This window comes from Heterodontus francisci, chromosome 10 (assembly GCF_036365525.1).
Source record: "Heterodontus francisci isolate sHetFra1 chromosome 10, sHetFra1.hap1, whole genome shotgun sequence".
NCBI classification, from domain to species: domain Eukaryota; kingdom Metazoa; phylum Chordata; class Chondrichthyes; order Heterodontiformes; family Heterodontidae; genus Heterodontus; species Heterodontus francisci.
The window spans coordinates 115,895,574-115,912,617 of NC_090380.1; the positions used below are offsets into that span (position 1 = coordinate 115,895,574).

The 17,044-nt window shown below is 48.3% G+C and overlaps 1 protein-coding gene across 7 annotated transcripts in view; it reads left to right on the plus strand.

The window, feature by feature from the left end:
* The window catches only part of robo2 (roundabout, axon guidance receptor, homolog 2 (Drosophila)), a 644,486-nt gene that overhangs the window by 64,224 nt on the left and 563,218 nt on the right, over nucleotides 1–17,044 (plus strand). For all 7 annotated transcript variants that reach the window (XM_068041290.1, XM_068041296.1, XM_068041294.1 and 4 more), the window contains exon 2: nucleotides 8,280–8,606. In XM_068041290.1, coding sequence (XP_067897391.1) covers nucleotides 8,280–8,606 — 327 coding nt within the window. The remainder of the gene's footprint in view (nucleotides 1–8,279; nucleotides 8,607–17,044) is intronic.

Below are 17,044 nucleotides of genomic sequence, written 5' to 3' on the forward strand. Positions count from 1 at the left end.
ATTAAAACCAGTTGGAAGGGTTGAGTTTGCAGGTACAAGCTGCAGCAGATATAAGGGTGCTTTCATATAATCGTTGCCAGAGCTGAATCACTTAGTAAATGAGGTGAATGCAGTGAGGTCATTGTACATAGTTAGTGCACGCAAGACAACCCTGATTTACCATGAGATATACAAGCTTTGGTGTCGACATTGCCGCTGTACAAGAAACCAATCAAACCACCAGTAGCAACCTCGGAGCACCTCATCTCCCTGTGGTTATCATCCAATGGGGGCACAGTCAACATTGTATATGTCTACACACCAACTCTGAACGCCAGCATCTCAGATAAAGAGCATTTCTATCACTCCCCAGATGACGCTCTGAGGAACATCCCAACTGGCAAGAGGCTGCAGCCTGGGTGATTTCAACGCACGTGTTGAGGCAGACAGTGATTCATGGCCAACGTGCCTTGGTCGTCATGGGTTGGAGTAAGATCAATGAAAATAGACAACAACATCTTAAGCTTTGTGCCTTGAATGAACTCTGCATCACTGACACCTTCTTCCTGGGTAGACATCGCCACAAGGCATCATGGCGTCACCCAAGGTCTGGTCATTGGCACCAACTAGACCGAGTCATCACGAGGAGGTGCGATCTGCCCAGTGTTATTCACACCCGCACCTACCATAGCACAGATTGTGATATCGACCACTCTCTTATCAGCGGCAGAGTGAAGGTGAACCTCTGAAAGTTCCAGAGCTCCAAACACGACAGCGTGCCACACATCAACATCGCTTGCACAAGCAGTGATGTCAAATACCAGCATTTCACACTGTCACTAGAACGCTTGTTACCCACCAAAACCCTAACGGGAAACACCGATGCCGGCATTGATGAAGCTTGGAAGTCACTAAGTTCAATCATCTATGAAACAGCAGAAGCATCATTTGGTAAAGGCTGAGATGATATCCATCATTGATGCAAAAAACAAAGCCTATATGATGCACAACCTAAACCCAACAGCTAAGACACTGCATGAGCTGAAAGTAGCCAAGACAACCATGCAAAGGAGAGGGAGTACTGCGCAAACACTGGATCAGTTTGTCAAACATCCAAACTGCATGTGACAAAGGAAATCTATGAGATATGTACGAAGGAATCAAGAGGGCGTTTGGCCCTGCCATCACCAAAGTTGCTCCCCTGAAGTCGGCAGATGGTGAAGTATTCACTGACAGAAGTAAACAGATGTCCCACTAGACTGAACACTATTGTGAGTTATACTGCTGTGAGTCGGACATCACCCAGTCTGCGCTCGATGCTCTCCCGCAACTTCCTACCATACGACCATATGACCGTACAAGTTAGGAGCAGAAGTAGGCCATTCAGCTCGTCGAGCCTGCTCTGCCATTCAATAAGATCATGACTGATCTGTTTCTGTCACGAGTTCCACGCTCCCATCTACCCCCAATAATCTTTGAATCCCTTGCCGAACAAGAATCTGTCCACCTCCGCCTTAAAAATATTCAATGACCCCACCTCCACCACCTTCTGAGGCAGAGAATTTCAAAGTCGTAAAACCCTCTGAGAGAAAAAATTTCTCCTTGTCTCTGTCCTAAAAGGGTGGCCCCTAATTTTAAAACAGTGCCCCCTTGTTCAGAACTCAACCGCAAGAGAAAAAAATCCTTTCCACATCCGCCTTGTCAAGACCGTTCAGGATCTTATATACTTCTATCAAGTCTCCCCTCACTCTGCTAAACTCCAGTGAAAACAAGCCCAGTCTGTCCACATTTCTTCATAAGACAACCCGCTCATTCCAGGTATCAATCTAGTAAACCTCCTCTGAACCGCCTCCAACACATTCACATCCTTCCTTAAAAACGGAGACCAAAACTGTACACAGTATTCGAGATGTGGTCTCACCAATGCCCCATACAACTGAAGCATAACATCCTTACCTTTATTTTCAATTCCTCGCGTAATAAAGAATCGCATTCCATTAGCCTTCTTTATTACTTGCTGTACCTGCATACTATCTTTTTGTGACTCATGCACCAGAACACCTAGATCCCTCTGTACCTCGGAATTCTGCAGTCGTTCCCTGTTTATGTAATACTGTGCTTTTTTATTTTTCCTGCCAAAGTGAACAACTTCACATTTTCCCACATTGTACTCCATCTGCCAGATTTTTGCCCACTCACTCAACCTATCTATATCAGTCTGCAACCTCCTTATGTCCTCTTCACAACATACTTTCCTACCTATCTTTGTGTCATCTGTAAATTTAACCACCACGCCATCGCTCCCCTCATCTAAGTCATTGATACAAATTGTAAACATTTGAGGCCCCAGCACAGACCCCTGCGGGACTCCACACGTCCTGCCAATCAGAAAAGGACCCATTTATGCATACTCTCTGTTTTCTGCCATACAGCCAATCTTCTATCCATGCTAATATGTTATCCCCTACACCATGCGCTCCTACTTTGCGCAATAACCTTTTATGTGGCACCTTGTCAAATGCCTTCTGGAAATCCAAGTACAGTACGTCAACGGGCTCCCCTTTATCCACAGTGCATGTGACTCCTTCAAAGAACTCCAATAAATTGGTTAAACATGATTTCCCTTTCCTAGATGAGTTAGATGAAGAGCCCTCATCACTGGAGCTCGAGAAGGCCATAGACCACTGAGCGAGCAGAAGCACATCCGGCAAGGTCGGAATCCCAGCCAAAATCATCACACTTATACAAAAACAAAGGTGACCGAGGAGATTGCAGCAACTACAGGGGCATCTCACTTCTTAGCGTCAAGGGGAAGATCTTTGCTAGAGTCGTACGTAAAAGACTCCATTTGCTTGCAGACCGAGTGTACCTGGAAGCGCAGGTGTGGTTTCTGTGTCAGCAGATCTACTGTGGATGTGATCTTCTCCAGCTACAAGATAAGTGTAGGGAACAGAGTATACCCCTTTACCTTACTTTTGTAGATCTCACTATAGCATTCGACACCATCAGCAGAACAGGGCTCTACAAGATTTTGCTAAGCTTCTCAGTCTCATCCATTCCTTCCATGACAACATTCACTGCACTCTACAGTTTGATGGTTCCATTTCCGACAGTTTCGGAGTGAAGAGTGGAGTGAAACAGGGTTGTGTCCTGGCCTCACTCTGTTTGGCATCTTCTTCTCCATGCTCCTGACCTTTGCCTTCCCTGCAGATATGGAAGGAGTCTACTTGCACACTAGGTCAGACAGCAAGCTCTACAATCTATTGAGGCTGAAAGCGAAGACAAAAACACGTCGTGCCCTGATTAGAGAACGCCTCTTCGCTGATGATGCTGTGCTAGTCACTCTCGCAGAAACTCAGCTACAAAGACTCATGGACTGTCTCTCCCGTGCCTGTAACTTGACTTTAAGCCTCAAGAAAACTGTGGTCATGGGACAATATGTTGCATCTCCACCCCTGATCACACTAAATAACACCCCACTGGAAGTGGTTAACAAATTCTACTTCCTTGGGTCCACGGTGATAGACAATCTGTCCCTTGATGCAGAGCTTGATACATGCATAAGGAAAGCAGCTACCACTTTTGACCAACTCATGAAACACGCATGGGATAACACTGACCCTTCGGACCAAGCTGATGGTTTATAAGGCCTTTCCGTCTGTCTGTAAAACATAGGCAGCTTACAGCTACCAGGAAAAGAAACTGAATAATTTCCGTCTTCGCTGTCCACGGTGCATTATGGGTATATCCTGACAGGACAAAATCACGCATGTGGCAGTCCTCTCAAAGGCAGAGCTCCCAAGTGTGTTGGCACTAATCAAACAGAGGCGCCTGGGTGGATTGGACACATCCTCAGGATGGAAGACAGTTGCATACCCAAGGACCTTCTGAATGGTGAGGTTAGCCGGGACCAGATGACCAGTGGGGTGCCCAAAGCTCCACTTCAAGGATGCTTGCAAGTGTGACATGAAGGCCCTAAATGTTGACTATCGCACCTGGGAGTCACTGGCTGACGAAAGAGGGAAATGGAGACACATCCTGTGGACTGGTGTGCACTACCACGATGACCAGTTGCTACAGCAGCTTGGCAACAGGCGCCAATGTCAAAAACAACAACTCACAGCGTCATTTGGCAGCTTCACGTGGAGCACCAGTCTCTCAAGGATTGGTCTTCACAGCCATCAGCAAAGGTGCAGCAAGAGAAGACACCCCAGTTAAATGGATTGTTTGCTGCGTGTTCATCATCTTTCACAAATAGAAGGATACCAACCTTGAATTGTGCATAGCTTTCTCCCTTGCTCAATGCATTTACGAGTGCTTTTCTGGGACACTGGTATCGATGGAACCTGATTTAGACAGAGGTTGGAGTTGTTTAAAATCTGGCATCGCTGTTTAAAATGCTGCACTTGGGACTTCTTAAAAAAGCAGTCAAAGAATATGTTGCAGGGACGGTTATCAGATCTCAGTTTGTATGTGCATTGCCCTATAAGTAAGAAAGACTTGCATTTCTCTAGCACCTTTCACAACCTCATGATGTCCCAAAGTACTTTACAGCCGGTATTTTTCTGAAGTGTAGACACTTGTTATGTAGGAAACATAGCAGTCAGTTTGTGCACAGGAAGCTCCTCCAGTCAGCACTGTTACATTACATTACATAATCTGTTCTATTAGTGATGTTGTTTCAGGGATAAATGATAATCCATGACACCAGGGAGAACTTCTGCACGTAGTGGCTGTTGGATCTTGTACATCCATATACGATGGCCTTGATTTTAATGTCTCTAACGAAAAATGGCATTTCCAACAGTAGAGCACTCCCGATGTGCTGCCTTTGTGACAGTGCAGCACTCCCTCAGTACTGACCCTCCAATAATGCACCATTCCCTTAGTCCTGACCCTCTGACAATGCCACACTCCCTCAGTACTGATCTTCCAACAATGCAGCACTCCCACAGAACTGCCCATCCAACAGTGCAGCACTCCCTCAGAACTGCCCCTCCAACAGTGCAGCACTTCCTCAGTCCTAATCCACTGACAGTGCAGCACTCACTCAGTACTGCCCCTCTGACATTGCAGCACTTACTCAGTACTGACCCTCTGACAGTGCAGCACTCCCTCAGTACTGACCCTCTGACAGTGCAGCACTCCCTCAGTACTGATCCTCTGACAGTGCAGCACTCCCTCAGTACTGACCCTCTGACAGTGCAGCACTCCCTCAGTACTGACCTTCTGACAGTGCAGCACTCCCTCAGTCCTGACCCTCTGACAGTGCAGCACTCCCTCAGTACTGACCCTCTGACAGTGCAGCACTCCCTCAGTACTGACCCTCTGACAGTGCAGCACTCCCTCAGTACTGACCCTCTGACAGTGCAGCACTCCCTCAGTACTGACCCTCTGACAGTGCAGCACTCCCTCAGTACTTCACTAGGTGTGCCAGCTTGAATCATGTGCTCAAATCCCTCAAGTGGATCTTCTGACTGAGAGGCTACCTGCTGAGCCATGCCTGATACGTGTTACTGGCCTGTAAAGACTGGGGTTCAATCCCTTGTCTGTGCTGTGTTAACTGATCTCAGGAAATGTTCACACTTATCGCCTCCATCTAGTGACTCCCTGTAATTTGCTCCCCCTTGCTGGAAAGCATGTGTACGTGGAAAGGTTTGGGATTGACTGTGATTCTCTCCCTGGTTGAATGGCCCACTGGTGGTCTGATGATAAATTGGGAAGAAGAGGAGTAAAGATAACTGTCTCGACTGAACTGTTCTTACAGTTAATTGTTTTGAGAAGTTTAGATCTAGCTGTACAGAAAGATCCCAGTGCCATGCAGCAGTGAGGTGTCACTCGTATTTGTTTTATATTTGTCCAAATCATGACTTGCAACTAGTCCCATTCACCGATCACGCCTGTGCTCACTGACCTACACTGGCACATCTTTAAGCAACACCTCGACTTTAAAATTCTCATCCTAGTGTTCAAATCCCTCCATGGCCTCGCCTTTCCCTATCTGTGTAATTTCCTCCAGCCCCACAATCTCCGGGATCTCCACACTCCCCCAATTCTAGCTTCTTGTGCATTCCCGATTTTAATCGCTGCACCGTTAGCGGTCGCGCCTTCGGCTGCCTCAGCCGTAAGCTCTAGAATTCCCTCCCTAAACAGCGCTCTCCTCCTTTAACCTTCAAAACCTACTTCTTTTGGCCAAGCTTTTGGTTGCCTATTCTAATATCTTCTTGTGTGGCTCGGTTTCAAATTTTGTTTGGTGATGCTGTTGTGAAGCACTTTGCGGCATTTTGCTACATGAAAGGCTCCATATAAATGCAAGCTGTTGTTCTTGAAGCAGTGGTTTGATGGGCCTCTTCAGAGGACTGTTGAGAGTAATGTGAGATCAGATAATTCCGTGAAGCACTCCAGTACCGGATGGGGATGTGGTAGGGAATATGGGATTCATGTAGGATTAGTATAAATGGGTGGTTGATGGTCAGCACAGACTCGGTGGGCCGAAGGGCCTGTTTCAGTGCTGTATCCCTCGATGACTCTATGACTATGACTCTATAACTGAGGGAGTGCTGTGTTATGGGATGTAATATGTGGGCATTGCTGGCAAGACTGGAATTTATTACCCATCCTTAGTTGCCCTGAAGTCTGGCTTGCTGGCTAACTTCAGAAGGCTGTTGAGAGTCAACCATGTTGGTGTGGGCCTGGTACATATCGGCCCAGACAGGGTAAGGGTAGCATTTCCTTCACATGGGACATTAATGAATCAATTGTTCTTTTTTTTTTAAATGACAATCTGACAGCTTCATCATCACTTTTATTGACACCAGCTTTTTTATTTCCATTTCCTTTAAAAACTGAATTCAAATTCTTAAACTGTCATGGTCAGATTTGAATTCATATTCTCTGGATTTAGTTTTCAGTATCATTACCATAACACTGCCATACCCTATTTAAGCCAATGTTTACAGATGAGATAATGTCTAGTGGACATTAACGATTCGATGATCAAAGTGTCCTGGGGAAAATTCCTCTTCCCTCCCTCTACTCCCCAGTCAGAACTACCAAGAAACAGACTAACTGATGGTTCATCTCATTCGGAGTATGCTAACCTGGAGGTTATGGTACCAGTCTGGAGATCAAGAGTTCAAATCCCACTGTGGCAAATTCAGCAATTAAATTCAATTCATCTGGTAATCTGTGCAGCGTGACCATGAAAATTGTCATAAAAACTCAACTGGCTCACTCATGTCCTCCAGGGAAAGGTAGCTGTTGTCCTTACTTGGTCTGACCCTACATGTGACTCCAGTTCTGCACCACTACGATGAGCTCTTAATACTCTTCAGAATGTGTAATGAATACTGGTTTGCCAGTGTGGCCCACCTCTCAAGAATCTAAATGGCCACTGTGTTTGCCGAGGTCTCAGTAGTTACTTCCAAAGCTTTTGGATAATTCTAAAAATGGGGAAGTTCTGCCCTTCTCTCTCACCATCCCGTGAAAGCATCATTGTGCTCCAAAAACTGTGTGTGAGAGGTCGCAGACGTGAAGCCCCCAGCCGCCGCCCCCCCCCCCCCCCCACCCCGCACACACACACACACATCTCCATTTTATTTCCTGAGTGATTAGCTGCTGCATTTTCTGCATTGCATAGTTGCATAGTATTTACAGCACAGAAACCAGCTGTTCAGCCCATCTGATCCATGCTGGTGTTTATGCTCCACGTGAGTCTCCTGCCAACCCTTCCTCATCTCAGCCTATCAGCATGTCCTTCTATTCCATCTTCCCAGACGTGTTTATCTAGCTTTCCCTTAAGGCAACTATGCTATTCACCTTAACGACTCCCTGTGGTAGCAAATTCCACATTCTCACCACTCTCTGCGGAAAGAAGTTTCTCCTGAATTCCCTTTGGCTTTATTAGCGACGATCTTACATTTATGTCCTCTGGTTTCGGTCTGCCTGACAACTGAAATCATCTCTCTTTCTATTCTGTTGTACACTTGGCTAATCTTAAAGACCTCTATCAGGTCACCCTCAGCCTTCCCTTTTCTAGAGAAAAGTTCCCTAGCTTGCTGAATTTTCCTGATCAGTATAACCTCCCAGTTTTGGTAACATTCTAGTAAATTTGTTTGCATTCTCCCCAGTCCTTCGAGATCATTTTTATCCTGTGGTGACCTGAACTGTTCACAGTGCTCCATGTGTGGTTGAACCAAGTTCCAAAAGAAATTTGACACATTTTAATATAAGCCTAAAAACTGGATGGCCTGTATCACATAATAAAATTCTCTCGCTCTCTCTCTCTCTCTCTCTCTCAGGATCCCGTCTTCGGCAGGAGGATTTCCCACCCCGGATTGCGGAACATCCCTCCGATCTGATCGTGTCCAAGGGGGAGCCGGCCACTCTGAACTGCAAGGCCGAGGGAAGGCCGAGCCCCACTGTTGAGTGGTACAAGGATGGGGAGCGGGTGGAGACGGACAAGGATGACCCCCGCTCCCACCGCATGCTGCTGCCCAGTGGCTCCTTGTTCTTCCTGCGCATCGTGCACGGGCGGAGGAGTAAACCCGACGAGGGAAGCTACGTCTGCGTGGCCAGGAACTACCTGGGAGAGGCTGTCAGCCACAACGCGTCGCTGGAGGTGGCCTGTAAGTACCGTCCTACTCGCATTCTTGCCCTGTGTTGTTTACTGATCACGCCGGAGATTGTTGCCCCTGTGTTTCCCTTGGTGCCATTTACATTAGACATTCAACCCTGTTATAATCTCCAAACAGGTTACCTCAAATATGGAAGAAGTCTCATTGCTGCACAGACACACTGTGGCTTAGGGGGTACCAGGTTGTGTGTCAAAGTTTGTGGGAGGCCCGTGAACACTATGGGGTTTGCACATTTTACAGTATCTATTGGCCTGCTAGCTTCTTGGGGGGGAGCTTTATATTCTTCCCCGCAGCAGGTTTGGAGGTGGGGAGAGCATATAATCGGGTGGGATGGTGGCAGGGGGGATCTCAGCCACCTTCCCACCTCCACCCAAATTAAGACCAGGGCGGGAAGGCCTGTAAACAGGCCCTTAAGTAGGTAATTAAAGCTCAGTTAAGGGCCTCAACCCACCACCGCTGGAATTAGCCCAACAGTGGGCAGGCTTGTTGCCACACGGGCAGCACACCAGGGAAATCTGTGCAGGTTGCTTGCCAGCTGCAGGGTGGTGGGGGTTGTGGGAGGGGGAAATCCCTCGTTAAAAGGCACTTAGTACCTGAATGAGCGACCCGGCATGGGGAAGTGGGAGGGTGGGGGGTTGCCGCTGAGAGCCACCACCTGCCCATGCTGCCGAGCCCCCTCGGTCCCTCGCGGCCCCCACCCCGTGAAACCCCGACTGCCCTGACTCACCTCTGGCCTGGGTCCCTCGATGGTCCTGGGCCTCGGGTAAGTCCAGTACTGGTAGCAGTTACCTCCTCCGGAGTGGCACTGCTCAGTTGAAGAGTTGCCAGCCTCTGATTCGCCGACAACTCTCATCCTCAGAGTCCTTGATCCTGGGGAAGGCCTGCCGCTGTTTACTTAAGTGCCTAATCGGCACTTGATCCGGTGGGCCTTACCCGGAGGAGTCGATGTGAGGCTCTTGCTGGCGCTTTTGCCGGTGGTTGTGACCCCCGTCACCCAGATAAGGCAGTCTGTTTCTGAGGCTGTATGCTAATTAAAGGGGCAGAAAGTCTTTCTGCAGTGGTTCTCCTGTGGGTAGATTGTGCTGTCTTATGGATGTTAGAGGAAGGAGTTCCTTGGAGAGAGTCAATATTACAGGCATCGCAAGGAGTGAGGCAATATTTGAAGGGACACACTGGGAGGGCGTCTCTTTTTACAGGGGTCTCTGGGAGTGTGTCTGTATTTACAGGGGTCTCTGGGAGTGTGTCTGTATTTACAGGGGTCTCTGGGAGTGTGTCGGTATTTCCAAGGGGTCTCTGGGAGTGTGTCGGTATTTACAGGGGTCTCTGGGAGTGTGTCTGTATTTACAGGGGTCTCTGGGAGTGTGTCTGTATTTACAGGGGTCTCTGGGAGTGTGTCGGTATTTCCAAGGGGTCTCTGGGAGTGTGTCGGTATTTACAGGGGTCTCTGGGAGTGTGTCTGTATTTATAGGGGGTCTCTGGGAGTGAGTCTGTATTTACAGGGGGTCTCTGGGAGTGTGTCTGTATTTACAGGGGACTCTGGGAGTGTATCGGTATTTACAGGGGTCTCTGGGAGTGTGTCGGTATTTACAGGGGTCTCTGGGTGTGTGTCTGTATTTACAGGGGGTCTCTGGGAGTGAGTCTGTATTTACAGGGGATCTCTGGGAGTGTGTCTGTATTTACAGGGGTCTCTGGGAGTGTGTCTGTATTTCCAGGGGGTCTCTGGGAGTGAGTCTGTATTTACAGGGGTCTCTGGGTGTGTGTCTGTATTTCCAGGGGGTCTCTGGGAGTGAGTCTGTATTTACAGGGGTCTCTGGGAGTGTGTCTGTATTTCCAGGGGGTCTCTGGGAGTGAGTCTGTATTTACAGGGGTCTCTGGGAGTGTGTCTGTATTTCCAGGGGGTCTCTGGGAGTGAGTCTGTATTTCCAGGGGGTCTCTGGGTGTGTGTCTGTATTTCCAGGGGATCTCTGGGAGTGTGTCTGTATTTACAGGGGTCTCTGGGAGTGTGTCTGTATTTCCAGAGGGTCTCTGGGTGTGTGTCTGTATTTACAGGGGTCTCTGGGAGTGTGTCTGTATTTCCAGGGGGTCTCTGGGAGTAAGTCTGTATTTACAGGGGTCTCTGGGAGTGTGTCTGTATTTACAGGGGTCTCTGGGAGTGTGTCTGTATTTCCAGGGGGTCTCTGGGTGTGTGTCTGTATTTCCAGGGGATGTCTGGGAGTGTGTCTGTATTTACAGGGGTCTCTGGGAGTGTGTCTGTATTTCCAGGGGGTCTCTGGGAGTGTGTCTGTATTTCCAGGGGGTCTCTGGGTGTGTGTCTGTATTTACAGGGGTCTCTGGGAGTGTGTCTGTATTTACAGGGGATCTCTGGGAGTGTGTCTGTATTTCCAGGGGGTCTCTGGGAGTGTGTCTGTATTTCCAGGGGGTCTCTGGGTGTGTGTCTGTATTTACAGGGGACTCTGGGAGTGAGTCTGTATTTACAGGGGACTCTGGGAGTGAGTCTGTATTTACAGGGGGTCTTAGGAGTGTGTTGAAGATTATGGGGTGATTTAAGTGAGATGTTTAAGATGATTGAAAGGATTTGATAGGGTAAATCGAGAGAAACTATTTCTTGTGGTGGGAGGAGTCCAGAACAATTAAAAGTCGAGCCAGGCTGTTCAGGGGTGATGTCAGGAAGCACTTCTTCACACAAAGGGGAGTGGAAATCTGGAACGCTCTCCCACAAAAAGCTGTTGATGCTGGGGGTCAGTTGCTGATTTCAAACCTGAGGTGGAGTTTCTTGTTAAACGAAGGGATTATGGAACAAAGACAGTTAAATGGTGCTGAGGTACTGATCAACCACCATCTTATTGAATGGCAGCAACAGCTCGAGGGGCTGAATTGCCTCCATGTGTTGCTAGGCATGTAGCTTTTGTTCTGTCCTCGTTCTCACATAAAATCTGCTCTCTGCTTGACCAGTCTGATTGCAGATTAATAGAGTCGCACCCTCCAATCACTTTACTCTTTCTATCTGGTGGAGAATAGTTTTCTTCACCTCTGGTCCCCCTTCTCCCCCAAATCCCCGCACTCCCATGACCCCAATATCCAATTCAACTTACACTGATGTTTTCTACAGCAATTTTCAATAAATCTCGGGTTTCCTGTGGGTCAGACTGGGGTTCGATGTGAAGCTGCTGCAGCTGGTGGGAGGTCAGGCTTGAACCAAGTCCAATAAGGGGAAAAATTGCAAAAATAATAAGAGTGGGTCTCAGCTCTGGGACTTGGTAAATGCAATCAGAGGGACCAGTGAAATCTGAGATTTAAAAGCCAGAGACCTCTCAGCTCTTAAAACAACTCAGCATCCAACCTGACACTGCCTTCTCAGTTTATGTTTTTTTTTGTGGCCACAGCTGATCAAATATTCTCTGCTTTTTGTTTGTGTTGGGGAAGGGTTCCGAATACTAAAGTTTTCTCTGTGGTTCCTTGCCTGCTCAAAGATAGGTGGTGCCTCTGTGCTATAAGTGGTGGATGTGAACGATCTTGTGGGTTCTGTTTGAAGAGCATGCGGCTCTCTCCCAGTGTGCTCACTAAAAGCAGACTAAACCTCATTGCTGGTCCTGGGATCTTGCTGTGTTCAAAATGGCTGCCGACACTCTCCGTGCTTCGTAGCATTTTGTTACATGTGAGGAACTCTGGGATGTTTCTGAGAGACGGCTGCCATATAATTTGGGAGAATTAAACTCGAAGTAACTGTGAACTGTATCAGACCGAGTTCACATAACCAGCAATGATTAGCTTCCGCTGTAAGATGATCACAGAAAGAAAAAGATTGGAACAATCTCTTTCAACAATTGATGGTGCAGAGAAGGTCAATTCTTCTAAAAGATAAAATGATAGTTGCTTGGATCCTTCACTTTTACATAGAGCACTGTCATTCATCCACCTTCTCCCAATATCCCTCAATCCCACCTACCCACCTTCTCCCAATATCCCTCAATCCCACCTACCCACCTTCTCCCACTATCCCTCTATCCCACCTACCCACCTTCTCCCAATATCCCTCAATCCCACCTACCCACCTTCTCCCAATATCCCTCAATCCCACCTACCCACCTTCTCCCAATATCCCTCTATCCCACCAACCCACCTCTCCCAATATCCCTCTATCCCACCTACTCACCTTCTCCCAATATCCCTCTATCCCACCTACCCACCTTCTCCCAATATCCCTCAATCCCACCTACCCACCTTCTCCCAATATCCCTCTATCCCACCGACCCACCTCTCCCAATATCCCTCTATCCCACCTACCCACCTCTCCCAATATCCCTCTATCCCACCTACTCACCTTCTCCCAATATCCCTCAATCCCACCTACCCACCTTCTCCCACTATCCCTCTATCCCACCTACCCACCTTCTCCCAATATCCCTCAATCCCACCTACCCACCTTCTCCCAATATCCCTCAATCCCACCGACCCACCTCTCCCAATATCCCTCTATCCCACCGACCCACCTCTCCCAATATCCCTCAATCCCACCTACCCACCTTCTCCCACTATCCCTCTATCCCACCTACCCACCTTCTCCCAATATCCCTCAATCCCACCTACCCACCTTCTCCCAATATCCCTCAATCCCACCGACCCACCTCTCCCAATATCCCTCTATCCCACCTACTCACCTTCTCCCAATATCCCTCTATCCCACCTACCCACCTTCTCCCAATATTCCTCAATCCCACCTACCCACCTTCTCATAGAAACATCGAAAATAGGAGCAGTAGGCCGTTCGGCCCATCAGGCCTGCTCCGCCATTCAAAAAAGATCATGGCTGATAGTCTAATTCAGTACCCTGTTCCTGCTTTCTCCCCATATCCCTTTATCCCTTTGGCATTAAGAAATATATCAGTCTCCTTCTTGAATATATTTAATAACTTGACCTCCACTGCCTTTTGCAGTAGAGAATTCCATAGGTTCATCACCCTCTCAGTGAAGAAATTCCTCTTCATCTCGGTTCTAAATGGCATACCCCATATCCTGAGACTGTGACCCTGGTTCTGGACTCCCCAGCCATCGGGATCATCCTTCCTGCATCTAGCTTGTCTCGTCCTGTTAAGAATTTTATAGGTTTCTATGAGATCCCCTCTCATTCTTCTAAACTGTAGTGAATATAGGCCTAGTCGACCCAATCTCTCCTCATACGTCAATCCTGCCATGCCAGGAATCAGCCTAGTAAATCTTCTTTGCACTCCCTTCATTGCAAGGACATCCTTCCTCAGATAAGGAGACCAAAACTGCACACAATACTCCAGATGTGGTCTCACCAAGGCCCTGTATAACTGCAGTAACACATCCTTGCTCCTGTACTCAAACCCTCTTGCAATGAAGGCCAACATACCATTCGCTTTCCTAACTGCTTGCTGCACCTGATGCTTGCTTTCAGCGACTGGTGTACAAGGCCACCCAGGTCTCGTTGCACCTCCCCCTTTCCCAATCTATCACCATTCAGATAATAATCTGCCTTTCTGTTTTTACAACCAAAGTGTATAATTTCACACTTATCCACATTATACTGCATCTGTCATGCATTTGCCCACTCACTCAACTTATCCAAATCACATTGGAGCCTCTTTGTATCTTCCTCACAGCTCAAATTTCCGCCCAGCTTTGTGTCATCTGCAAACTTCTCCCCATATCCCTCAATCCCACCTACCCACCTTCTCCTCATATCCCTCAATCCTGCCTACCCACCTTCTCCCCGTATCCCTCAATCCCGCCTACCCACCTTCTCCCCATATCCTTCAATCCCGCCTACCCACCTTCTCCCCGTATCCCTCAATCCCGCCTACCCACCTTCTCCTCATATCCCTCAATCCTGCCTACCCACCTTCTCCCCGTATCCCTCAATCCCACCTACCCACCTTCTCCCCATATCCCTCAATCCCACCTCCCACCTTCTCCCCGTATCCCTCAATCCCACCTCCCACCTTCTGCCCATATCCTTCAATCCCACCTACCCACCATGTATTTCTCATCTCTCTCCAGAAATCCATCTAATTATCTCGTGATCCCATTTCTATAGTCTGCTTTAATGTCATTCCCTGGTAACTTATGTCACAGATCTGTTAACCTTTGAGTGACCTCCCTTCTTGCTCATTATAAATAAAAACAAAAAATGCTCGAAAAGCAGCCAGTCACTCAGCATAGCTGGAGAACACAAATGGGTCAACATATGTATCCCCGGGGTTTGAACCGTTCACCTCAGCGAACAACGTCTCGAGATTAAGTTCCCTTCCTGATCTTGGAAACCATGTCTGCTTGCAATTGTTCAATGAATGCACTAATGTTTTGATGTCTGTCTTGGTGAGGCCTTCCTCTGCATGTTGTTTTCAACTATAGCTACTGAGATTACTGAGTTGTTTTTAAGGGTGGCCCATTAATTCAGCACAAGAGATGCATTAAAATAAAATAATGCCTCCCACAACCTCAGGACTTTCCAAAACGCTTTAATGAAGCATTTTTAGGGCTGTATTTTATGGGTTCCCCTGAGGTGAGGTCGGAGGCAGGCTGGCACATAAAATTACGACGGGAGGCGGGGGGGGGGGTTTGGTGGCAGCACGGAGGGCCCGTCGCCGCCCCATCGCAAAACAATTTCGTTGAGGGACGGATAGGCCGACGACAGCCTTCCCACCTCGAGGCCAATTGACGCCCTGAAATGGCCTATTAACAGCCACTAAAGGCCTCTTCACCCCCACCGCTGGAATTTAACCAGCAATGGGGGGTGGGGGTGCCTCTGCCATGCGGGGAAAGCGTCCAGTAATACAAGGCACCTTCCCTGTGGGCTTGGGGTGAGGAGACCCTCCTCTGTGGGCAATCTGTGTCCCAACCCTCGCCAGAAAAAAACTCTACCTCCCTGGAACTCCCCTCCTCCTGCACTACACGCCCAACCTCCCATCGCCCCACCTTGCTAGGGCCTTCCGGAATGGCCCTGGTGACCCCGCCTCACTTACCTGAGGTCTGGGTCTCCAGCACTGGGCCTGGATCAAAGGCCTCTGTAGCACCGGCAGTGGCCACCACTCCCATTGTTGCTGTCGATACCGCCGAGCTGTCAGCCCTGTGATTGGTCAGCAGCTCTTGAAGGTGGGATTCCCCCGCCTTTCAGCGCCAGTGTTGGGAGCCCCGTTGGTGCCACAAAATACAGCCATTAAATAGCAGTCACTTGTAATGTAGGAAACTCTGCAGCCAATTTGCACGCAGCAAGCTCCCACAAAACAGCAATGAGATAATGATCAGATAATCTGTGTTTTGTGATGTTGGTTGAGGAAGAAATATTGGCCCAGGACCTCAGGGAGGACTGTCCTGCTTTTCTTTGAAATGGGAGGGCAGACGGGGTCTCGGTTTGATGTCTCATTTGAAAGGCAGCGCCTCCAACAGTACAGCACTCCCTCAGTACTGCACTGGGAGTGTCAGGCTGGAACTAGCGCTCAAGTTTTATTTTTATTTTAGAGATACAGCACTGAAACAGGCCCTTCGGCCCACCGAGCCTGTGCCGACCAACAACCACCCATTTATACTAACCCTACACTAACCCCATATTCTCCACAATTCTCCTACCACCTACCTACACTAGGGGCAATTTACAATGGCCAATTTACCTATCAACCTGCAAGTCTTTTGGAGGTGGGAGGAAACCGGAGCACCCGGAGGAAACCCACACGGTCACAGGGAGAACTTGCAAACTCCGCACAGGCAGTACCCAGAATCGAACCCGAGTCGCTGGAGCTGTAAGGCTACGGTGCTAACCACTGCGCCACTGTGCCGCCCCATTTATTTCAATGTAAGTGTTTAGAGTGGGACTCAAGCTCACAAATTCTGTGACTGAGAGGCAAGCGTGCTGCAAAGAATAATTGGACCATTAATAGAATGTTAGGCATTCTCTAAAGTAGACTGTAATACAAAGGGTTGGATTGTATGCTAGAGATACAGTTGGGATTGGCAAGGATGCGGGTGTGGTCGGTACTCATTAGCGATCAGGAAGGAACCTTGGCTGAGTATTTTCAGCTCTGTAATGCAGAGGTGCTGAGCCAATTATACTGCACCAGTTGACATCAGCCAAGGATCCAAATGGGAGAGTTTCTCTCACCATAACATCCCAGAACAGTGTGGCCCCTTTAAGAGATGGTATGTTTGTGAAGAACATTCTAGGCCCTCAGATCGATAAATTGAGTTTATTTTTCACCCCCTAATGAAAATACAAACAGAATCCCTGGCTCAATGGAGGATTGACTCTTACTGAACTTGTTAAGTGGATGGACCTCTGCTGGGAGTTGGAGCAGATCATGTTCGCTGAAATGGGAGCGAGGATTATATTTCAGGAGAGGGGAGGTGAGCTAGCCAGGCAGTTGTGGCGCCAACACTTTCAAGGAACAGAAGGGACATGTGGGCTCCGCAAG